This window comes from Salvelinus namaycush, chromosome 1, assembly GCF_016432855.1.
Source record: "Salvelinus namaycush isolate Seneca chromosome 1, SaNama_1.0, whole genome shotgun sequence".
NCBI lineage: Eukaryota > Metazoa > Chordata > Actinopteri > Salmoniformes > Salmonidae > Salvelinus > Salvelinus namaycush.
Window position 1 is genome coordinate 50097593 of NC_052307.1, and position 26497 is coordinate 50124089.

A 26497-nucleotide genomic window follows, 5' to 3' on the forward strand; every position below is an offset into this window, starting at 1 on the left:
TTGTGAATACAGCCATCATTTCCGATTTTTAAAATGTTTTACAGCGAAAACACAATATGTATTTCTATTAGCTAACCACAATAGCAAAAGACTCAACCGCATATTTTCACCATTTTTTTTACCGCATAGGTAGCTATCACAAAACCGACCAAAAAGAGATATAATTAGTCACTAACCAAGAAACAAATTCATCAGATGACAGTCTTATAACATATTATACAATAAATCTATGTTTTGTTCGAAAATGTGCATATTTGAGGTATAAATCATAGTTTTACATTGCAGCTACCATCAAAAATATCACCAAAGCAGCCAGCCAATAATTACAGAGAGCAACGTGAAATACCTAAATACTCATCATAAAACATTTATGAAAAACACATGGTGTACAGCAAATGAAAGATAAACATCTTGTGAATCCAGCCAATATTTCCGATTTTTCAAGTGTTTTACAGCGAAAACACAATATAGCATTATATTAGCTTACCACAATAGCCAAACACACAACCGCATTCATTCACCGCAAAGGTAGCGATTGAAAAAAAACAGCAAAAGATATAAAAATTAATCACTAACCTTGACCAACCTCATCAGATGACAGTCCTATAACATCAGGTTATAAAATACACTTATGTTTTGTTCGAAAATGTGCATATTTTGAGCTGCAAAACGTGGTTATACATTGTGAATATGTAGCATCGATTCACCAGAATCTCCGGAGATATTTTGGACAGTCACCTAATCTAATCAAAGAACTCATCATAAACTTTACAAAAAAATACATGTTGGACAGCAAATGAAAGATACACTAGTTCTTAATGCAATCGCCGTGTTAGATTTTTTAAAATAACTTTACCATAACAAACAGCTTACGTTATAGCGAGACAGCGCCTGCAAAAAGGAAGGAAAATAGGACTAAACATTTTCCACAGAAATACGAAATAACATCATAAATGGTTCTTACTTTTGCTGAGCTTCCATCAGAATATTGTACAAGGAGTCCTTTGTCCAGAATAAATCGTTGTTTGGTTTTAGAATGTCCTCTTCTCCTGTCGAATTAGCAACCTTAGCTAGCCAAGTGGCGCGAAGATGTCCATCATACTATCATACTTTACGATGATATTATCACATGTATCAAATAAAATCAAAGCCGGAGATATTAGCCGTGTATACCGAACGCTTTTCAGAAGCCAATGCTGATGTCCTTCCCGCGCCTTGGTAGACAAAGGAAATAGTGGTCACGTCATTCCAAGAACTCTTGTTCGACCTTAGATCAAGCTAGACACCCCATTCCACCTCCCACTGCCTGTTGACATGTAGTGGAAGGCGTATGAAGTACATGTATATCCATAGATTTCAAGCAATTGAATAGGAAGGCCCTGGAACAGAGCCTCGATTTGAGATTTTTCACTTCCTGTCAGGAAGTTTGCTGCAAAATGAGTTCTGTTTTACTCACAGATATAATTCAAACGGTTTTAGAAACTTGAGTGTGTTTTCTATCCAATAGTAATAATAATATGCATATTGTACGATCTAGAATAGAGTACGAGGCAGTTTAATTTGGGCACGATTTTTTACAAAGTGGAAATAGCGCCCCTATATTGACAAGAAGTTTTAATGTGCCAGAGCGCAGAAAAACTGATACATTTTTGAATGCTCAACACAGGTTGCACATGTCTGGTGTCAGTAAATGTCGGCAACAAAGCATCATTCAATCGTTGCCAGCAGCACTGTTACAGTCACCAACACTCTGGATAACATGAAAACTGCCTAACCAGCTCTGCTAGGGGGAGTAAAATGGTCAGAGTGGGGTGTTCTCTCATTATATGTGTTGAAGTAGCTAGCCAATGTTAGCCAGTTAGCTTGGATGCTTGACTGTCGTTGTGAGGTCAGCGCTTTCGGGAACAACCCTACTTATTGTCCAGAATGTCCAGTGTGCGCTCTGAACGCGAAACGTTCTGAATTCATGAACGGACAATCTGACAGCACAGTTGCAGTCACCAACGCTCTGGATAACACAACAGCCTAATATCATACACTGCATTTGAGGAAACAATGGGAAAGTAATTCTGCTATGAAAGTTGATCAACTTGTAAACTCACTTTTGAGAAAACTGTCTTTCAGTGTTTTGGTACTACTATGGATATCATAAGGTGAATGCACCAATTTGTAAGTCGCTCTGGATAAGAGTGTCTGCTAAATGACTTAAATGTAAAAATGTAAATGTACTATTGGAGAGCCCTTCTTTGTCTACACCTATTCAGCATTGTTCACACCCTGTTAAGCCTTAGCCCCACCCATCTCTTTAAGGGTTGATCTGTGCATTCTGTACTAACTTGCCAGCTACTTCCAGACATGTAAGAGAGAGAGAACAGCTCACTGAACATTACTCGCCCTAGCATAGCTGGTTAGATCTTCTTAAGCCTAGGCGTCCCGCTAGCGGGACAACTTCCGGTGAGACTGGAGGGAGCGCAATTCAAATAAACAATCATACAAATTATGGATATTAAACATTTAGGTACATACAAGTGTCTTATATCGGTTAAAAGCTTAAATTCTTGTTAATCTAACTGCATTGTCCGATTAAAGTAGGCTTTACAGCGAAAACATGCCATGTGATTGTTTGAGGACGGCGCCCCACATCAAAATATTTTTCCACCGGCACAGGTTTCATAAATTCACAAATAGCGATTAAATATTCACTTACTTTTTGAAAATCTTCTTCTTCATCCAACGGGTCCCAGCTACAACATGTAGTGTTGTTTTGTTAGATGAAATCCTTCTTTATATCCCAAAAATTCTGTTTAGTTGGCGCCATCGATTTGAATAATCCACTCATCAACATGCAGAGAAAATAATCCAAAAAGCTACCGCCTAACTTTGTTAAAACAAGTCAAAATACGTTTCTATTTAATCCTCAGATACCCTCAAATGTAATTAAACTATAATATTTAATACGGAAAGACGTATGTTCAATAGGAAAACGATATTAGCAGGTGCGTGTCCTCTTCGTTGCACGCTCATACACGAATTTCCAAGTCTGTGTCCCTGTTTCAAAACTCATTATTCTTCCTCGTTTTGTAAGAATCAAGCATGAAACCTTGAACAAAGACTACTGACACCCAGTGGAAGCCATAGGAATTGCATACTGGGAGCTAGATTACATTTTTTACCCATATGTTCCATTGGAAGAGCATGGGCTCTCAAAACAAAAAAAATTCTGGATGGTTTTTCTTTGGATTTTCTCCTACCATATCTATTGTGTTATAGTCTCCTACATTAGTTTTTAATTTCTACAAACTTCAGAGTGTTTTCTTTCCAATGGTACCAATTATATGCATATCCTGGCTTCAGGGCCTGAGCAACAGGCAGTTTACTTTGGGCACGTCAGTCAGGCGGAAATGGAGAAAAAAACAGGTTGTAGTTCTGAGTCTACTTTTATCCAATGTAAAAAAACAGAAATGCAAATGTTGCTACACAATACAGAATCCAGCTGGTGAGTCACATATAATCTCAAAGGCTTTTCACACAGCAAGTTCTGTCCTTAATCCTGTGTTAAAATGTGCCCTGTGCCTAGCAATTGTGCAGTCTGTAGGGGAAAGTGGGGTAAGTTGAGCCAAAGGGTAAGTTCAGCCACCCTTATTTCTAGGAAACCATACACAAAACTGATCATTTGATCACATATTTATGAAAAGGTCATCATTGAATGGAGTCTGTGATGGAAGAAACCACATGGAAAAAAGTGGTAAGCAAATTAGCTTTAAAAAAACTGATTTTCAAGTCAAATTAATGTATTGTGTTAAAGATGCTTGTATCTGAACCAAAGTAGATCATTTTAAGATTTATTTATACATCAGTTGGGGTATCTATATGAGCTTCAATATGAGGTCCTAAACCTAACATGAAAGTGAAACGCAACGTGCCATTGGAACACAGGAGTGATGGTTGCTGATAATGGGTCTCTGTACGCCTAATCTTTTGAACAGTAGTGTATGTATATGGATATATATTTACCCCCAAAATATATGGGGGTATGGAAATTACGCAGACAATTACATTGATGGAAGCAACAATCTATTCGCTTTTCTTTCAAAAACAAGGACATTTCTAAGTGACCCCATGTGTGTATATTTTTTAAATTGACCATGTTAAATTATCATTGTAATTGCGCACACATTGATGTCAGACTGTCAGACATGCACCTACCCCAGTGTTCTGTTGGGGATGACTGGAATGAATGCAGGAACAGATTTCAGGAGCAGGACAAGACACCCTCTTTTTGACTGATGACTGATATTAGGGCATGTACGTGATAGACCTATCTGGTATTAGGATGGGCATAATGCTTCTTGGCAGTGTCATAAAGTGTATTTTCTTAGTCCAAGTAAAGTGACACAGGATGGTCATGACTGTTATTTAAAATATAATGAAAAAAAACTATTAGTCACAATAACAACAAAGGATTAAGGAAACAAACTTTCAAAACGAAAGGAAACCTCTTGGCAGGGAAAAACATGATTTGAATAAATGTGTGTTTTGTCACTATTATGTAGGTGTCATAACCAGCCATAAAATAACGCAATATAGAGTACCAGTCAAACGTTTGGACACACCCACTCATTCAAGGGGTTTTCTTAATTTTTTCTATTTTCTGCATTGTAGTATATAAGTGAATACATCAAAACGATGAAATAACAAATATGCAATCATGTAGTAACCAAAAAAAGTATTTTACAAATACAAATATATTCTTCAAAGTAGCCACCCTTTGCCTTGATGACAGCATTGCACACTCTTGACATTTTCTCAACCAGCTTCACCTGGAATGCATTTCCAACAGTCTTGAAGGAGTTTCCACATACAGTGGTTCATCCTTTAACTTCTCTAGGATAGGGGGCAGCATTTTCACTTTTGGATAAATAGCGTGCCCGATTTCAACTTCCTTCTACTCATCCCCAGAATATAAGATATGCATATTATTAGTAGATTTGGATAGAAAACACTGGGACGTTTCTAAAACTGTTTGAATCATGTCTGTGAGTATAATAGAACTTATGTAGTAGGCAAAACCCCAAGGACTAACCATTCAGATTTTCTTTTTTTGAGGTCACTGTCTGTTTAATGAGTTTTCATTGGGATACTAGATTTCTAATCAACCTGTTTTCAGTTCCTACCGCTTCCACTGGATGTCACCAGTCTTTAGAAATTGGTTGAGGTTATTCCTTTGTGAAATGAAGAAGTACGGCCATCTTGAATCAGAGTAATGTTATGTGCACTGTTTGAGAGTTGCGCAAGACTAGAAAAGTAGCGTTAGTTTGTTGTCCTCCTGTATTGAAAACAGATAGACCCGTCTTCAATTTGATCGATTATTAACGTTTAAAAATACCTAAAATTGTATTACAAAAGTCGTTTGAAATGTTTTGGCAAAGTTTACAGGTCATTTTTTGAGATATTTTGTAGTGACGTTGCACATTTTGGAAGCTGTTTTTTTCTGGATCAAACGCGCCAAATAAATGGACATTTTGGACATATATGGACGGAATTAATCGAACAAAATGACCATTTGTGATGTTTATGAGACATATTGGAGTGCCAACAAAAGAATCTCGTCAAAAGGTAAAGCATGATTTATATTTTATTTCTGCGTTTTGTGTTGCGCCTGCAGGTTGAAATATGCTACACTCTCTTTGTTTACTGTTGTGCTATCATCAGATAATAGCATCTTATGCTTTCGCCGAAAAACCTTTTTGAAATCTGACATGTTGGCTGGATTCACAACGAGTGTAGCTTTAATTTGGTATCTTACATGTGTGATTTAATGAAAGTTTGATTTTATATCATTTTTTTTAAATTTGGTGCTCTGCATTTTCCCTGGCTATTGCCCAAGTGGGACGCAAGCGTCCCACATATCCCAGAGAGGTTAAAAGTTGCAGCGTACTGCGGCTCAGCTTGCATGGTGCCGCAGAATTCTATGGCACGTTATTTAAGTGTGAACCACTGGTACCATTAATGCTAGTTAGTGCCAGTTTGACCACCAGAGGGCGTCTTTGAGAAGCATTTGATAGCCTTCAATAGTGGCTGTACTAGAGAGTGCAGGCACGTGGGAGACCAGGGTTCAATTCCCCGACGGGGAGGAAGGAGTTGGCTGTCCTTGTAAATAAGAATTTGTTATTAACTGATTCCATGTGTGTTATTTAATAGTTGTGATGTCTTCACTATTATTCTACAATGTAGAAAATGGTAAAAAATAAAGAAAACCCCTGGAACAGGTAGGTGTGTCCAAACTTTTGACTGGTACGTGCTTAATTAATTTGACTAATAATATGGTGTTTCTATTCTAAGAAAAATTAAAAACCCTCTGGATTTCCGTTAGGATTTAATGGAAAATATGGCGCTGTACAACATGATGGTCGGGAGTACAGTACTGGGCTATTTAGCTAAAGAATCCCTGTGTTGTGCAGGCATGTGGGAGACCGGGGTTCAATTTCCTGATGGGGAGGAAGGATAAGGCTGTCCTTGTAAATAAGAATTTGTTCTTAACTGACTTGCCTAGTTAAGGTTACACTAAGAGCAAAACATTTTTACACTCTAATTTTCTAATTCTAGTCTAATCAATATCCAAATAGAGATTCAGTGAAAATAAAATTTATCAAGACCAGTCTCCATGCTTGTCTCAGAGCAGCGCGAAATGGTGCTAAAATTGTTGTAGGCTATTGCTTCAAATCCTATTGCTTCAAACGTAATATTATCTTTAAATAAGACCTACACCACTTTAAACAGCACATTACTCAAAACTAATGAGACTCATGTCGCCTACAGTAGGCCTACAGTATATCGAAAAATATGACGTGACTCTGCGCCAATAATTACATAGAGGATTGGATGATTGGAGGATATTTGTGTATATTCAGTAATATTTATTCTCATAGCAATTCGTTTTGGATCCATAATTAAATAAACAAACATTGGCATTTTGAAAGAGTATTTTTATCCTTGTTTTATTAATGAAAGCATAAAGATGCCATTGTTAGTTACATTGTTTTAGTTTGAATGTGCAGACTGGCACTAAGAACAGAACAGTGGGAACGTTTCCCTAGTCAGCGCCATTATTAGTGCATTGCCCCTTAAAGAGTTGCCTGTGTGGCGGGGTGGAGATTACCCCCCCTTCCCCTTCCTCCTCCCCCCTTCCCCATGGGCTAGGTCGGTCTTCTGTGCGCGGCTCTGCGATCCATCCCGTGCCCCCTGCCCTCGTGCCTTGAACCTCACGCGCTTTCAGTGGATAAAGCTGGAGAACTGCAAGGCAATCCCATTGTGCTTCACTCTGGAGCCATGACCAATATGACCAATATATATTGTCCTGCTTATAACAGGGTTAATAATATATTTGTAAGAATATCCAACAGGCTTTTATATAATTCTAAATGAATAATAATCGCTTTGTTTAAAAAAAATAACAATATTTTGAAGATTATTTCTTTTTCAAATAACGTAAAATGAGCGAGAAAAAGGCCATCTTGAGCATCTGGTGAGACTTTGTTACTAATTTGTAAAAAAAAGCCAGTTTGTTACTTATTTCTTTCTGTTTTTAGAAGGAGAGATACCAAAAACCTACAATCATCTCATGGGTCTCCCAGTTGAGGGCGGCACAGGTATTGAACCAGCATCTGTAGCAACACAGCTTGCTGTATCTTAGACCGTTGCACCACTCAGGCACTGTACCACATGACTGGTAGGGAGTGCCCTACAGTACGAGAAAAATAATCCAAACAAAATAATATTAACAACAGTTGTCGTAAGTGATACTGAAGTCGTGGACAATTATCAGTTTCTATTTAGGTTTATGTCGCCCATTCATTGTCAGTTAGAGACACAGTAGGACCCAAAAGCGTAATCGGTGCTCTAACTCCCCCTTGCGCTGGTTTGGAGCAATGAAGTGGTGACTCAGGGTATCGTACTAAACCACAAATTACCTCTAAGTCCCGCAGCATAATCGCAAACCTTTACTGGAGCAACCAATGTATGCTGAGCACTTGTTGGTTGCTTTTCCTTCACTCTGCACCATTTCAATTGGGTTGAGGTCAGCTGATTGTGGAGGCTAGGTCATCTGATATAGCCCTCCATCACTCTCCTTCTTGGTCAAATAGGCCTTACACAGCCTGGAGGTGTGTTGGGTCATTGTCATGTTGAAAACAAATGATAGTCCCACTAAGCGCAAACCAGATGGGATGGCGTATCGCTGCAGAATGCTGTGGTAGCCATGCTGATTAAGTGTGCCTTGAATTCAAAATAAATCACAGACAGTGTCACCAACAAAGCAACCCCACACCATCACACCTCCTCATCCGTGCTTCACGGTGGAAACCACACATGCAGAGATCGTCTGTTCACCTACTCTGCGCCTTACAAAGACACGGCGGTTGGAACCAAAAATCTCATATTTGGACTCATCAGACCAAAGGACACATTTCCACCGGTCAAATGTCCATTGCTCGTGTTTCTTGGCCCAAGCAAGTCTCTTAGTAGTGGTTCTTTGCAGCAATTTGACCATGAAGGCCTGATTCACGCAGTCTCCTCTGAATAGTTAACTTCTCTAGGGTAGGGGGCAGCATTTGGAATTTTGGATGAAATGCATGCCCAAATTAAGCTGCCTGCTCCTCGGGCCCAGAAGATATGATATGCATATACAGTAACTGGTAGATTTGGATAGAAAACATTCTAAAGTTTCCAAAACTGTTAAAATAGTGTCTGTGAGTATACCAAAACTGATTCGGCAGGCGAAAACCTGAGAAAATCCATTCAGGAAGTAGTCTTTTTTTTGGTTTTGTAGTTTTCTATTCAATGCCATTACAGTCCATTGACTTAGGACTCAAATTGCAGTTTCTATGCCTTCCACTAGATGTCAACAGTCTTTAGAAATTGTTTCAGGCTTGTATTCTGAAAAATGAGGAAGTAAGAGCAGTCTGAATGAGTGGACCCTAAAGTGTCACAGAGCTTTTTCATGCGCGAGATGGAGAGAGTGCGTTTCTTGTTTACCTTTTAAATTGACAACGTTATTGTCCGGTTGAAATATTATCGATTATTTAGGCTAAAAACAACCTGAGGATTGAATATAAACATCGTTTGACATGTTTCTATGAACTTTACGGATACAATTTGGATTTTTTTGTCTTACTGTTTTGACTGTGTTTGAGCCTGTGGATTACTGAAGAAAACGCGCGAACAAAACTGAGGTTTTTGGATATAAAGAGACTTTATCGAACAAAATTAATATTTATTGAGTAAATGAATGTCTGCTGAGTGCAACCATATGAAGATCATCAAAGGTAAGGGATTAATTTTATCTCTATTTCTGACTTGTGTAACTGTTCTACTTGGCTGGTTACTGTTTGTAATGATTTGTCTAGTGGGCTATGTTCTCAAATAATCGTAAGGTATGCTTTTGCCGTAAAGCATTTTTAAAATCTGACACCATGGTTGGATTCACAAGAAGTTAATCTTTAAACCTATGTAAAATATGTTTTGTTTTCAGAATTTTTATAATGAGTATTTCTGTATTTGAATTTGGTGCCCAGCAGTTTCACTGGCTGTTGAAGAGGTGGGACGCTAACGTCTCACGTACCCAAGAGAGGTTAATGTTGAGATGTGTCTGTTACTTGAACTCTGTGAAGCATTTATTTGGGACGCAATTTCTGATGCTGGTAACTCGAATGTACTTATCCTCTGCAGCAGAAGTAACTCGGAGTCTTTCTTTCCTGTGTAGGTCGTCATGATAGCCAGTTTCATCATAGCGCTGGATGGTTTTTGCAACTGCACTTGAAGAAACTTAAAGTTCTTGAAATGTTCCGTTTTGACTTACCTCCATGTCTTAAATTAATGATGGACTGTCATTTCTCTTTGCTTCTTTGAGCTGTTCTTGCCATAATATGGACTTGTTCTTTCACCAAATAGGGCTATCTTCTGTATACCACATCTACCTGGTCACAACACAACTGATTGGCTCAAACGCATTAAGAAGGAAAGAAATTCCACAAATGAACTTTTAAGAAGGCACACCTGATAAATGAAATGCATTCCAGGTGACTACTTCATGAAGCTGGTTGAGAAAATGCGAAGAGTGTGCAAAGCTGTCATCAAGGCAAAGGGTGGCTTTGAAGAACCTTAAATATAAAATATATTTTGATTTCTTTAACACTTTTTTGGTTAGTATATGATTCCATATGTGTTATTTCATAGTTTTGTAGAAAATAGTAAAAATAAAGAAAAACCCTTGAATGAGTAGTTGTGTCCAAACTTTTGACTGGCAATGTATGTCACAAAAGGTGTAAATATATGGGTCATGACAGTGTTATGACCATATTATGACAGGTTATGACAAGTTATGTCAGCTGTTATTTAAGTGATAATGCCCGATTAACCATGCCAATGTATCCTCCAAACACCAGCTGTGAGGGCATTATCACTTTTATACAACGGGTTACCAACATATTCAAATAATGATTTAAAAGTTTTCATAAAAAATATAATTTTAATGAATTTATTCATACTATTTCATTCTTTCACAACATATTGTCCCGACACAAATCTAGGGTTCGGTTGCCAGTCGTTAAGTCTTTTTGTTCTGTATCTATGGACATCCAGTCGTTCGTTCTAAATGTTCTATTTCCATACTGGCTGGCAACGTTCTTATCTCTTTCTTGCTAGCTAGCCAACTATGGCTAATTTACGGTCCCATCAAACAGTGCAGCCAGAATAACAACAAAGTAGCTGCGTTTTCACTTGTTTAAGCTGTTTTCTCGTGACATTTATTTGGTTACATCCATAACAATGAGCTAATGATGCCCGATATCACTTGGCATCTCTCATCAGGAAACTGTTGTTCAGAGGACATAACAAACAACACAGCTAACACAATCACTTCAAGCTGAAGCTGGAAAGACTGCAAACTAGCTGCACTTTGTGTAGTTTAACCTGTTTTCTATTGATATTTCTTTGTATATATCCATAAAAATGATGCTCATTCATGATTTTGACTGGCTGAGAAAAGCTGCCTGCCTGTCTGTGTCATCAAGACTCCCGACACGTTCATTACTATACGACACTTGGAGATCGAATTTGAGACATTTGGTTTATACAAGGTTTATACAAATATCCCATGTTGAAAACTAAGTGTTAGTCTAAAAGAAATGTGAGATAATGTCTAAATGCTTTTTATAGTGGAGATCAAGTTTATAAATTGCCTGGCTTGGCTGATGAGACAGTGGACTGCATAATCAGATGGAACAGAGTAAATAGGCATTTTGACGTCATAGATTTAGCCTGTGGTAACTTGTGGAACAGACACTGGCTGGAATGAGGTTTTAACCAATCAGCATTCAGGATTAGGCTCACCCATGTCATAATGTGTTATGACACTGGGTGTCAAGTAAAGTGTTACCATTATGATTATTATGATTATTTAATAATTTTTTTATGTATTTTTTATGGGGTGTATCAGCCTTAATATTGCGGATAGATTGTTGCTTCCATCAATGTAATTCTCTGCATCATTTCCAATCCCCCATATATTTTTGGGGTAAATATATATATCCACATACATACACTACTGTTCAAAAGTTTGCGGCCACTTACAAATGTCCTTTTTTTTCAAAGAAAAGCAAAAAAAAAAGTCCATTAAAAAAACATCAAATTGATCAGAAATACAGTGTAGACATTGTTAGTGTTGTAAATGACTATTGTAGCTAGAAACGGCAGATTTTTTATAGAATATCTACATAGACTTTCAGAGGCCCATTATCAGCAACCATCACTTATGTGTTCCAATGGCACATTGTGTTAGCTAATCCAAGTTTATAATTTTAAAAGGCTTTTGCAATTATGTTAACACAGCTGAAAACTGTTGTTCTGATCAAAGAAGCAATAAAACTACCCTTCTTTAGACTAGTTGAGTATCTGGAGCATCAGCATTTGTGGGTTAGATTAAAGGCTCAAAATGGCTAGAAACAAATCATTTCTTCAAAAACTATTCAGTCTATTCTTGTTCTGAGATATGAAGGCTATTCCATGCGAGAAATTGCCAAGAAACTGAAGATCTTGTACAACGCTGTGTACTACTCCCTTCACAGAACAGCGCAAACCGGCTCTAACCAGAATAGAAAGAAGAGTGGGAGGCCCCGGTGCACAACTGAGCAAGTGGACAAGTACATTAGAGTGTCTAGTGTGAGAAACAGACACCTCACAAGTCCTCAACTGGTACCTTCATTAAATAGTGCCCGCAAAAAACCAGTCTCAACGTCAACAGCGAAGAGGTAACTCCGGGATTCTGTCCTTCACATGAGTATTAGAAGTTCCTCCTCTGTAATTTCTCTTTCTGTTTTCTGTACAGATGTTAATTTTACATTATTAATAGGAAAAAAAATCTATACAATTAGCTTCGGTTAGTGGAGATGGAGGAGACTGACACTTAAACATATTCGTATATTCAAGTACTTTACTTCCTCGTTCGAAATATAATTCGGTGAATCATGCGTGACTCCATCATTTGTAACAAGTTTCAATACATTTTTCAAGTTTCAATGCAAGACTACGGTTTGCAACTGCACATGGGGACAAATATCCTACTTTTTGGAGAAATGTCCTCTGGTCTGATGAAACAAAAAGAGAACTGTTTGGCCATAATGACCATCGTTATGTTTGGAGGAAAAAGGGGGAGGCTTGCAATCCCAAGAACACCATCCCAACCGTGAAGAACGGCGGTGGCAGCATCATGTTGTGGGGGTGCTTTGCTGCAGGAGCGACTGGTGCACTTCACAAAATAGATGGCATCATGAGAATGGAAAATTATGTGGATATATTGAAGCGACATCTCAAGACATCAGTCAGGAAGTTACAGCTTGGTCGCGAATGGGTCTTCCAAATGGACAATGACCCCAAGCATACTTCCAAAGTTGTGGCAAAATAGCTGAAGGACAATGAAGTCAAGGTATTGGAGTGGCCATCACAAAGCCCTGACCTCAATCCCATAGAACATTTGTGGGCAGAACTGAAAAACCGTGTGCGAGCAAGGAGGCCTACAAACCTGACTCAGTTACACCAGCTCTGTCAGGAGGAATGGGCCAAATTTCACCCAACTTATTGTGGGAAGCTTGTGGAAGGCTACCTGAAACGTTTGACCCAAGTTAAACAATTTAAAGGCAATGCTACCAAATACTAATTGAGTGTATGTAAACTTCTGACCCACTGGGAATGCGATGAAATAAATAAATAAAAGCTGAAATAAATCATTATCTCTACTATTATTCTGACATTTCACATTCTTAAAATAATGTGGTGATCCTAACTGACCCAAGACAGGGAATTTTTACTAGGATTAATGTCAGGAATTGTTAAAAACTGAGTTTAAATGTATTTGGCTAAGCTGTATGTAAACGTTCGACTTCAACTATATATCCCTCATCTGCACAACATTGAAAGCTCTCTCACAACCCCTACTCACAGAAATACATTGGTTCTGGGATATGCAACCAGTTCCTTTCGCACTCAATGCCACACTTTCCCAAACACCAAAAAACACACACCACACCGTCCATCTCAATACATCCACACGTACTGTGCATTCTGTTTACTGTGTTTTTATCTCCACCATGTTGAATTATTGCTTTTGTGTTACAATTAGTTACATTTGAATTAAGATAGATAGAAAAGCTATTTTTGCTGTTGTGTTATTACAATCCATCACAGGACTAGAATTGTGTGTTTCATTATTTGCCTCCTCTATGAGAACTTTTACATTTTTAGAATAGCCATGGAGTAGTCTTTGTGTCTCTGAACAACTGGTTATCAATATACAGTTTATCGACCACGCGAGCTACGCGTTTCCATTTCAATCAATTTTCAAGAAAATTGAATACAGAACCTTGCGACGATCTGCAATTTCCTTCGGGAACTGGTCATTCATGCCTATTTTCGTGCCAGCAAGTCTTTTACCCAGGCATTTAACCATTATTTTATCTTTAAAGAAAGTAAATTTGGCAACAATTGGGCGTTCATACCTCTGCCCTCTCTGTCCGAAGCTGTGTACACGTTCGAGTTGGATTTTGTCAATAGCTTCGCGTGGGATCTGAAGTGCTGTAAGGGGGTACTCTCTAACTACAGACTCAGGAACTTCTCATTCTTTCTCTTGGATACCTGTATGTGCCAGATTCTCTCTCATAGATCTAGTCTGTATGTCAAGTAAGGCTTCTCTCAGAATGATGTTCTACTTTTTAAGTTCATTAACTTCGGTTTCAATAAAATATATATATATACTTTGTTTATTGAATTTTCAATACCAGCATTTAGAAAATAATTGCACTTGTAAGTTATTCGGTAGTAATATAAAACAACACATCTGTAATAGTGCCTGTGTGTAGCTGGTGTAGAGGAGTCAGGCGCAGGACAGCAGATATGAGTAATAAACGTGATTTACTCAAATAAACACAAATACAACCCAATATATCGAGCCCACAATAACGGACCGTATTACAAACCATCAATCACTCACAAACAACCATGGGGGAACAGAGGGTTAAATAATGAACAAGTAATTGGGAGATTGAAACCAGGTGTGTAAGACAAGAACAAAACAAATGAAAAGTGGATCGGCAATGGCTAGAAAGCCGGTGACGTCGCCTGCCGAACGCCGCCCGAACAAGGAGAGGGACCGACTTCGACGGAAGTCGTGACAGTACCCCCCCTTGACGCGCGGATCCAGCAGTACACCGACCTCGGGGACGACCCGGAGGACGAGGCGCAGGGAGATCCGGATGGAGACGGTGGAACTCCCGCAGTAACGAAGGGTCCAAGACGTCCTCCACCGGCACCCAGCATCTCTCCTCCGGACCATACCCCTCCCACTCCACGAGGTACTGACCGTACCCCTCCCACTCGAGTCCAGGATGGCTCAAACAGCATATGCCGGGACCCCCTCATTGTCCAGAGGGGGCGGAGGAACCTCCCGCACCTCAGACTCCTGGAGTGGACCAGCCACCACCGCTCTGAGGAGAGACACATGGAACGAGGGATTAATACGGTAATCTGGGGGAAGCTGTAACCTGTAGCATACCTCGTTCAGTCTCCTCAGGACTTTGAATGGCCCCACAAACCGCGGGCCCAGCTTCCGGCAGGGCAGGCGGAGGGGCAGATTTTGGGTTGAGAGCCAGACCCGGTCCCCCGGTGCGAACACCGGGGCCTCACTGCATTGGTGGTCGGCGCTCGCCTTCTGCCGCCTCACAGCCCGTTGCAGGTGCACATGAGTGGCGTCCCAGGTCTCCTCCGAGCGCTTAAACCATTCGTCCACCGCAGGAGCCTCGATCTGGCTCTGATGCCAAGGTGCCAGAACCGGCTGATACCCCAGTAAGCACCGGAAGGGGGAGAGGTTATTGGAGGAGTGGAGGAGTGAGTTTTGGGCCATCTCTGCCCAGGGGATGAACGCCGCCCACTCCCCCGGGCCGGTCCTGGCAATATGACCGCAGAAACCTACCCACATCCTGGTTTACTCTCTCCACCTGCCCGTTACTCTCGGGGTGAAAACCTGAGGTGAGGCTGACCGAGACCTCAAGACGTTCCATGAACGCCTTCCAGACCCTGGACGTGAACTGGCGACCCCGATCAGAGACGTCCTCGGGCACCCCAAAGTGCCGGAAGATGTGCATGAACAGGGCCTCTGCAGTCTGTAGGGCTGTAGGGAGACCGGGCAAAGGGAGGAAACGGCAGGACTTAGAAAACCGATCAATACAAGTCATAATTAACGCAAAAATAACCATAAAAAAGCAGTCGAGCAGGAACCAGCAAGATGCACGCCCAAGACGCATTGCCGTGTGTGTGTGTGTGTGTGTGTGTGTGTGAGAGAGAGAGATTACAGAATCTGACTGTCTCTCTGTTGATTGTTTGTTGTTTGCAGGATTTATGAGCGAGTGATAGACCCACCTCAGATGGATCTGACCCTGGGCAGTGGAGTGTGGCTGGGTCAGCATAGCCACAAGCACGGCCTCTTCAAGGTAAAACAAACATACTTTCACCACCATATACACAATCACTGTAACCATATAACCTCAATCATGCATGGCTTCTCAAAGGTAACAGTCTTCACTATCTTGTCATTCTATGGATGGCAGTACCATGCTTTCTCTCCGAAAATAAGATTTTTCTAACCTTACACTGAATTAAGAATAAATAGCGCATTTACATTTAGCATTTTAGAATCTGAGAGTAAACAGAGCCAAATATATTGATAGAAATCACTTTGTTCGTGAGAGATTTACATGGTTATTAAAACTTCACGCCAGGGTAAGCCTACACGAAACATAGCCCTTATTTTAAGTGTTTCTAAAATCCCATATGGGGAAAAATGAATGGTGGAAAAATTATTGGAACCATTTCCCTCTTTGACCAGTAAGTTTTATGGGTATTATAATACCTCCACTGTGGGGCTCTATTTATCACCATCAATAACAACACTTTGCTATGGTAAGACTATATAACGCAACCTCAACATAGCCTTATTATTGAGAGAGGGGTAGGGAGAAAGAGGAAAGGGGTGTGGGGACAGAGAGAGAGAAAAAAGGGAGAGGTAGAGAGGTGGAGAGAGATCAACCGACCAATATTCCGCCATCTTACACCCGCCCGCTGAGCAGTCGATGGCCTCTTTTCTATTTTTATTTCATCTCATGTATTGATCAACAATACAGCGTAGAGCCTGAATAGATGATCCCATGCCTCCCAGGCCACCCACAGTCTGTCAGTGCCTGCGTCCATTTTGGACACAGCCAGTATCATCTTCTATTCTCCACAGCATCTGTAGTACCCATTCCTTGTAGTATTCTCTCTCTACCCATATGATGACTACTGGGCCCAATCAAAGCATAAAGAACTCCCCTTCTCTTTCTCTGAGGACGAAAAAACTCACTATTTAAAGAATTCTCTCTGTCATCTTGGTTTCAGGCAGTCTGCCTGCAACCAAGGTTGAAGCAGTAGCTGTCTAGCTCAAGTCTAAGGTGCAGCAGCGTTTAAGTTAAAGTTGATAGGAAAAAAGAGCAGAGACAGATGGCCCAGAAACCTAGAAACGTTCAAGGTGTGACTGTGGATGAGGGAGGAGGGAGGAGGGAGGAGGGGATTTGTTTTGCTGTGTTCAGAGATTGATTTGGTGCAGGAAATGTGCTGGAAATTCATACCTATATATTTATTACAACCACTTATTCACAGCTCGTGCTATAGCTTTTTTTTAAAGCATTAAGGCCATATTATGCATTCCTAATCCATTACACACAGCTGTTTCTAAAATCAAATAAGTTGGCTTTACATTAACAAAGTAAATAACAGGCATCCCGACTGGCACAGCGGTCTAAGGCACTGCATCGCAGTGCAAGCTGCGTTACTACAGATGCTGGTTCGATACCTGACTGTGTTGCAGCCGGCCGCGACCAGGAGACCCATGAGGCGACGCACAATTGGCCCAGCGTCGTCCAGTTTAGGGGAGGGTTTGGCCGGCCGGAATGTCCTTGTCCCATTGCACTGTAGCGACCGACTCCTGTGGTGAGCTGGGCGCATGCATGCTGACACGGTCGCCAGGTGTTCAGTGTTTCCTCCCACACATTGGTGCAGCTGGCTTCCGGGTTAAGCGTGCATTGTGTCAAGAAGCAGTGCAGCTTGGCAGGGTTGTGTTTCAGAGGATGCATGGCTCTCGAACTTCACCTCTCCCGAGTCCGTACGGGAGTTGCAGCGATGGGACATGACTTTAACTACCAATTGGATATAACGAAAAGGGGGTAAAAAAAAAGTACGAACAAACATGTCTATATTTTGTACAGTGTACAAAATATATTTAGGTTAGGACACTTGTCAGCATTTACAGTGTAGAGAGTGTTACAATAGTGTTCCCTTGGAGTAGCATGCAGAGGTTCTCTATAAGATAAGCTACTGTATCTAAACCATGGCCGTAGGGCAGTTCGGGGAAATGCCAGATTGCTTGATCTTTAGCCCATTGGGACTGTCTAAATTGTGGTTTGAGCACAGAATTATCATTATTTGACTAATAATGGGGGCCTCAAGAAATAAAGAAATGGACGTTGTGTTAAGAAGTGCCCAGACCGATGTCTGGTCCCATTCTGTCCCTGCATTAAATACTTATAAAAACATTCCAAATGTGTATCTGGGAGAAGAAGTGAGGCTGTTATTATTGTTGTTGTTGTTGTTGTGTAAGGGGTGCTGTAGCCTCAGGTAGCCTGGGGAGCTGTGACGCTTCTTCAGTTGTTCTTCTGCCCCCTCGTGTAGTTTTTTCCTCTGCCATTCTCTCCTTTCTCTCTGGTCCGTCAGGAATTCAAGGACTCAGTCGCAGGGCCATGAGCTTTGTGGTGAGCTTAGAGGGCACTATGGTATTGAAGACCGAACTGTAGTCAATGAACAGCATCCACACATATGCATTCCTTTTGTTCAGGTGGGTGAGGGCCGTGTGTAGTACAACAGCGAGCTGGTCTGCACATTCTCTGAGGGTGCGGCTAGGGATGACGTCTGGGCCGGCAGCCTTGCGATGGTTAACATGCTTGAATGACTCGTATACATCCTCCGTGGAGACCGTAAGCAGGTAGCCTTCGTTGTCGTCCGGTGCTCTCCTCCACAGCTCAGAAATGTTATGCTCGAAGCGTGATAACTAGTCAGGTAATGCGGCGTTGCTGTCCATGATGTGACTGGTTTTCTTTATGTAATCCATGATTGTTAGAAGCCCCTGCCACGTACGCCTCGTTTCCGATCCGCTGAATTGCTCGCCCACTTTGTCCCTATACTTGTGTGTCACCATCTTGATCGATCTGCGTCGGTTGTATTTGTACTGTTTAATCATATAATTGTCCCCGGTCACCTTGCCTTGTTTATAAGCAGCAACTCTCTCCTTCACTTTCCCGACAAGGCTGCCTTTAATCCATGGTTGTTGATTCGGGTAAGTTTTGGAAGACACCATCGGTATCAGATCATCTATGCATTCCTTTTTATTGAACCAGTAACTGAGTTGGTGTATTCATTCATGTTACTCCCAGAGGCGCCCTGGAACAAATTATAGTCCGCGTGATCGAAACAATCTTGGAGCATGGAGTATGATTGGTCAGACCAGCATTACAGACAGATTTGCCGAAACAAGGAAGGGAGAGGGCCTTATTCCCTTATATCCCCAGTGGTCAAGAGTGGAATTTCAGCAATTTGGACACTCATATATGCACGAACACACACGCACACAAACATGCACGCACGCATGCACACAGACACACACACACATCCTCCCCTTTCCCCTCCCTCCCTTGCTACATGCAGTATTACTTGCTGATCAATAGAGGCAATGTATGGTCAGGACTCCCATAAACTCCCAAGAGACAGACAGCCACATCACTGGCCAAACACTTTCACTTCCATGACACACTGTTCACTGATGTCGGCTGATTATGCACTGTGGCATGTGTATTTGTGTGTATGTGCCTGCATCAAAGCCAGAGTTGAGCATGGCCGGTAGAGAGAGAGTGTGTGTGTGTGTGTGTGTGTGTGTGTGTGTGTGTGTGTGTGTGTGTGTGTGTGTGTGTGTGTGTGTGTGTGTGTGTGTGTGTGTGTGTGTCTGTGTGTGTGTGTGTGTGTGTGTGTGTGTGTGTGTGTGTGTGTGTGTGTGTGCGTGCGTACGTGATCTACTCTGTTGTTCATCTCTCCTCTCGCAGGGATCTTTCTCTAAAGTGACACAGGTGTTGCTCTCATACAGGCTTAATGAATGCATTGTAAATGAATATCACAAATACAGTGAGACACAAAAAGATTTAGAAAAATTGGCTTGAGATATAGAATTTAAATGGTTTTTTATGGGTTTGACAAAATGCCTTCCAGACTCAATATGAAAATAGACTGTCCTCTTCTCTGTCACTATGAATAGACTTTAACCTCTAATTCCTCCCAAACCCGGATCCGGGAGCACCCCCATCAGTAAAAAAGCTGACTAGCATAGCCTAGCATAGCGTCACAAGTAAATAGTAGCATCTAAATATCATTAAATCACAAGTCCAAGACACCAGATGAAAGATACACATCTTGTGAATCCAGCCATCATTTCTGATTTTTAAAATGTTTTACAGGGAAGACACAATATGTAAATCTATTAGCTAACCACGTTAGCAAAAGACACCACTTTTTTTACTCCACCAGTTTTTTACTCCATCAGTAGCTATCACAAATTCGACCAAATAAAGATATAAATAGCCACTAACCAAGAAACAACTTCATCAGATGACAGTCTGATAACATATTTATTGTATAGCATATGTTTTGTTAGAAAAATTTGCATATTTCAGGTATAAATCATAGTTTACCATTGCAGCCACCATCACAACTCTCACCAAAGCGACTAGAATAACTACAGAGAGCAACGTGTATTACCTAATTACTCATCATAAAACATTTCTTAAAAATACACAGCGTACAGCAAATGAAAGACACAGATCTTGTGAATCCAGACAATATTTCAGATTTTCTAAGTGTTTTACAGCAAAAACACAATATAGCGTTATATTAGCTTACCACAATAGCAAACATCACAACAGCATTGATTCAAGCTAAAAATAGCGATAACGTATAAACCACCAAAATATATTAATTTTTTCACTAACCTTCTCAGAATTCTTCAGATGACAGTCCTATAACATCATATTACACAATGCATATAGAGTTTGTTCGAAAATGTGCATATTTAGCGGCACAAATCGTGGTTATACAATGTGATTAGTGGCCAAAACGTCAAGCAATCTGTCCGGCGCCATCTTGGAGAGGCACCTATTCTAATCGAAAACTATTCATAAACTTGACTAAAAAAATACAGGTTGGACAGCAATTGAAAGACAAATTAGTTCTTAATGCAATCGCTGGGTTACATTTTTAAAATTAACGTTACTTCAAGCATACAGCGCTAAAGCGAGACGCACCAAAATTCATGGCGGAATTATTATTTGACATTTGTCAACATAAGTACGAATTAACAGCATAAAGACTGCTTACTATTAGCTGAGCTTCCATCAGAATCTTGGGCAAGGTGTCCTTTCTCCAGAACAATCGTCTTTGGGTTGAAAGATGTCCTCTTCTCCTGTCGAAATAGCAGCTAATGATAGCCACCCACTGGAGAGGTGTCCAACTCGTGAAAGCGCATGACAAAGAAATCCCAGAAAATCGCAATAAACTGCTATAAAATGCTATAAGTCGGTTTAAATTAACTACCTTATGATGTCTTTAACACCTATAACGAATAAAAACATGACCGGAGATATAGAACTACTAAAACGAAAGCGTTTGCAGGACGCCATTGTGATGTCTTCTTGCGCCAAGCGCACCGTTGAAAAGGACGGTACTTCCGTTCCACGGTCTTATATAGGGTCCCAGATTGCGCAATCCACTCCATTCAAATTCTCCCCGCTTACTGACATCTAGAGGAAGACGTATGCAGTGCATGTAGCCCGATGGCTTACATGGGGACTTATAAACTGACCTCAGAACAGGGACCTCGATTTCTGAAATCTCACTCCCTGACAGGAAATGTGCTGCAGAATGAGTTCTGTTTCACTCAGAGAAATAATTCAAACGGTTTTAGAAACTAGAGAGTGTTTTCTATCCAATAGTAATAATAATATGCATATTGTACGAGCAAGAATTGAGTACGAGGCAGTTTAATTTGGGAACTCATTTTTACAAAGTCGAATGGCGCCCCCATAGGCTCAAGAGGTTAATTGTTCCAATATGCTGGGTATTTTCCCCTTGTTTTCAATGGCATGATGCTTTGGGTCAGTCTGACCATCCAGAATGGTCTCATGACTAGACATAACATAGTAAGCATACATCTGAGACACTCAAATTAGTATGATATGTTACGTTTGTTATGGTTACATAAGATAGATGTCACACCCTGATCTGTTTCACCTGTTCTTGTGCTTGTCTCCACCGCCCTCCAGGTGTCAACAATCTTCCCCATTATATTTATACCTGTGTTCTCTGTTTGTCTGTTGCCAGTTCATTTTGTTTTGTCAAGCCTACCAAACTAGAAAACAGGAACTAGCGAAAGTCAAGTGCCCGGGAAAAACGCTGGTATGCTTGACAAAACAAAATGAACAGACATCAGACAAACAGAGAACACAGGTATAAATACACTGGGGATAATGGGGAAGATGGGCGACACCTGGAGGGGGGTGGAGACAAGCACAAAGATAGGTGAAACAGATCAAGGTGTGACAATTGATGGGTACCTAACCCTTGTGTGGTGTTCGGGTCTGTGGGACCATTTTCAATGTTTACTAAAAGAAAACTGATACAATTAATAATTGTATCAACCTGAAACTCACTGGCCATGGCTCTTTTTCTGTGAAGAACATGTAAAATAACACATTTTCATTGAGTGCACACTGTGCATCCCCCTACACATTTATATTACATATGTGGTGTTTGGGCCCACTGGACCCGAGGGTAATAAAAGTGTGGGAAAGTGTGTGTGTAGATGTCTTCAACATAGCACCAAGAATATGTCTGTCTCCCTGCCTGTCTCCTGCTTTTCTCGCACTCTTTACCCTTTGTAGAGTGTGAAACTACACAATGTCTTGCGGGAACCTGCACAATGTTATTGCAATACATTATTTAGATACATTGTAAAAAATTCAGTATTTGCCCAAACATTACCCCAGCCAGGTGCAAATTGGGAGAGTGACAACAAATAAATAGCTTTGCATTTGTGGTTCCTAACCACAATCAATCAGTATGGCAAAAATAATCTCTGCTCAAATTAGAAATAATTTTTGCAGAGAGGGAAGCTCGTGTGGAAAGAGGATCTTCATCTTTGGAAGATGAAGGATTTTCTGAATATGAGGATAATTTCTCTGTCAATTCAGAGTCTGACAGTGAGTTGGAAGAATGGAAGAAGAGTATGAGATTGACCCTCAGCCAGCCCCATAACCAACCCGTCAGCAACGAGCTCATCAGCAGCCTACAGGAGGAGAAATATGGATGTCAAAAAATTGTGAAATTGAATGGTCTTCTTGCCCAAGGAATGAGCCACCCCGCATGGCTGCCAATGTGATAAGGATGCAACCAGGGCCGACGGGAATGGTGGTTACTCATGTGCAAGACATAAAGTCTTCTTTTGAACTGTTCATCCCAGACACCATCCAGAAAATCATTCTGGACTGCACTAATTTGGAGGGAAGTGTTTTTGCTGTTCGTGACTTTACTTTCATTAATCTGATGACTGTTATTTATCGAATCAGCTGACTATGTTTAATTGTTACTTGATTAAATTAATCATGTAACAATTACCTCATTAGGAATTTGGGGCACCATGAGAGCAGCTGTTTAACTTCTTATGGCTGCAAGCCCGACGTCGGTACACTTATGACAACAGCCAGCTCAAGTGCAGGGCGCGAAATTCAAAATATATTTTTTTTAAATATTTAACTTTCACACATTAACAAGTCCAATACAGCATATGAAAGGTACACATCTTGTGAATCCAGCCAACATGTCCGATTTTTAAAATGTTTTACAGCGAAAACACCACGTATATTTATGTTAGCTCACCACCAAATACAAAAAAGGACAGACATTTTTCACAGCACAGGTAGCATGCACAAAGCCAACCTAACTAACCAAGAACCAACCAAACTAACCAACAAACAACTTCATCAGATGACAGTCTTATAACATGTTATTCAATAAATCTATGTTTTGTTCGAAAAATGTGCATATTTCAGGTATAAATCATAGTTTACATTGCAGCTACAATCAGAAATTGCACCGAAAGCAGACAGAATAATTACAGACACCAACGCCAAATAACTAAATACTCATCATAAAACATTTCTGAAAAATACATAGTGTACAGCAATTGAAAGACAGGCATCTTGTGATTCCAGCCAATATTTCCGATTTATCAAGTGTTTTACAGCGAAAACACAATATAGCGTTATATTAGCTTACCACAATAGCCAAAAACACAAGCAATTTCCCAGTAGCAAAAGTAAGCGATCGTAACAAACAAGCAAAAGATATATAATTTTTGACTAACCTTGATTTTCTTCCTCAGATGACAGTCCTATAACATCAGGTTATACATACACTTATGTTTTGTTCGAAAATGTGCATATTTAGAGCTGAAATCAATGGTTACACATTGTGCTAACTTTGCTACTTTTTCCCACTACGTCCGGATTTTTCCTGACACTTTTTCTGACACACATATTCTGACCAAATAGCTATTCATAAACATAACTAAAAAATACATGTTGTATAGGAAATGATAGATCCATTAGTTCTTAATGAAATCGCAGTGTTAGAATTCTAAAAATAACTTCATTACGATATGCAGCTTCGGTATAGCTAGAGTACCCAAAGGTTGGGCGCCGACGACTAATTCACATTTACGACAGATATATGAAATAGCATCATAAAATGTTTCTTACTTTTGCTGATCTTCCATCAGAATGTTGGACAAGGTGTCCTTTGTCCAGAACAGTCGTTGTTTGGATTTAGAACGGCAACTTTCCCTCTTCAATTAGCACGCGCACTAGCCAAGTGGCACGAATTGCTCCATCGTCAACAAAGTCAGAGAACGGAACACGGCAAAACTCCCGAAAAAATGTCAATAATCTGATTAAACTATATTGAAAAAACATACTTTACGATGATATGGTCACATGTATCAAATAAAATCAAAGCCGGAGATATTGGTCGTCCATAACGGCAGCTAAACAGAAGGCAATCCCACTGTCCACCTCGCGCTCCCAAGAGTACCGGAAATGAGGGACACGTCATACAAAGAGCTTGTATTCAACTTCAGACCAAGATAAACACGAAATTTCTTCTCTCACAGCCTCTTGACATCCAGGGGAAGGTCTATGAAGTGCACGTAGACTCTTACGTATCATGCCCATGTATAGGCAGGAAGTAGAACAGAGCATCGATTTCAGACTTTCCACTTCCTGGTCAGGAAGGTTGTGCCAAATGAGTTCTGTTTGACTCACAGATATAATTCAAATGGTTTTAGAAACTAGAGAGTGTTTTCTATCCAATAGTAATAATAATATGCATATTGTACGAGCAAGAATTGAGTACGAGGCCGTTTGAAATGGGCACCTTTAATCAGAGCTACTCAATACTGCCCCTGCAGCCATAAAAAGTTAGAGTGACCATCACCTGAATTAAACTCTGAAGGTCTTTACCTATCACATCCATAAAACAGACAATGTCCTAATCATATCATCATTCTGAACAGTCGCAACCTCTTGCATCTGCAAAAACCCCAGCCTTACTTATGATTCAGTACTACACACATTGGTTTAATTATTTATTCACTAGCCAAGTAAATGATAACACAGAATAGACATACACACTTAATAAATTAGGAAAAGGTCCCTCGTGGACTGACAATATGGTGGCTTTTTACACAACGACAAGGAGAGGGAGAGAGAGAGAAAGAGAGAAAGAGACACTTATCGTTGATACATTTTAGAAACTATTCTCACAGTAATCATATACTTTGCACACAAACCACTGCCCATTTGGAGTACAAAATCCTGAATGTATTTACGTGTGAATGCCTAACGTTCGCTGTTTATCTCTGTCAGAACCAAGCCTTCTTAGGAAGGGTGTGGGCCTTACAGTGGCACGCTTGTAAGGCTCTGATTGTCCAAAAGGAGTCCCCCCCTTTCCCGTCTTCTACTGTTGTTCGCTCTGGAAGATGCTCCTTGGAAGATAGGCTAGCCTACGTTGGGTTGAAGAGTAGTAGAATGGTCACACTTAAGTTCACTTTTCTAGATATTTGACATAGGACAGCAAATCAGCCGTAATAGTGATTGTCTGGGAGGTGAGCTTCACGCCTCCATCTCGTGTTGGTATTCAGGATTCAAACCACTTTACACACGCAGCTGCACCCTGACGATGTTCTGGTCTGGGAGGTGAGTTTATTTTCTTCACCTCGTGTTGAGGTTCAAAGTTCCAACCATTTCAAACGTGTAGCTCCCACTTCGTACATGTAGTGCATATACTTTTCAAGTTACAGTTTTTCCTTTATAACATTTTAAATGACATCACAAAATAACATCCCATATGACATTATTATTCTTTAGGTCACCTCTGACCATCCCCATGTTCTTATGTTAGCAATATTGTTCCAGTATTCACCTTTGAATGTGTTTAAGTTTTGGCGGGGAAAGTGTCTGGAAACAAAGCACATTCCTTTGTGGATTTTGGAGAGGGAGAATTTACAACAGGGTGTGAACTGTCAACCCCCCAGCAGCTCCCTAATCCCCTCTGTCGGTGAGAGAGGGTCTGGCTACTGTTATCCATTGTCAAACTGATCTGACCCATTAGGATCCTCACACGACAGTTATGACATTGGAGGGAGATGGAAGGAGATGGACCAAACTAATTTACATGCATACTTTGGGGTTCTTATCCTTGCTGCTGTTTT

General features: G+C 40.5%; 1 protein-coding gene across 1 annotated transcript in view; it reads left to right on the top strand.

The window, feature by feature from the left end:
* The window catches only part of LOC120052026 (protein kinase C-binding protein NELL1-like), a 536246-nt gene that overhangs the window by 151161 nt on the left and 358588 nt on the right, over window positions 1–26497 (top strand). Inside the window, exon 6 of the mRNA XM_038998895.1 lies at window positions 15938–16034. Within this exon, the coding sequence (XP_038854823.1) occupies window positions 15938–16034 (97 nt within the window). The remainder of the gene's footprint in view (window positions 1–15937; window positions 16035–26497) is intronic.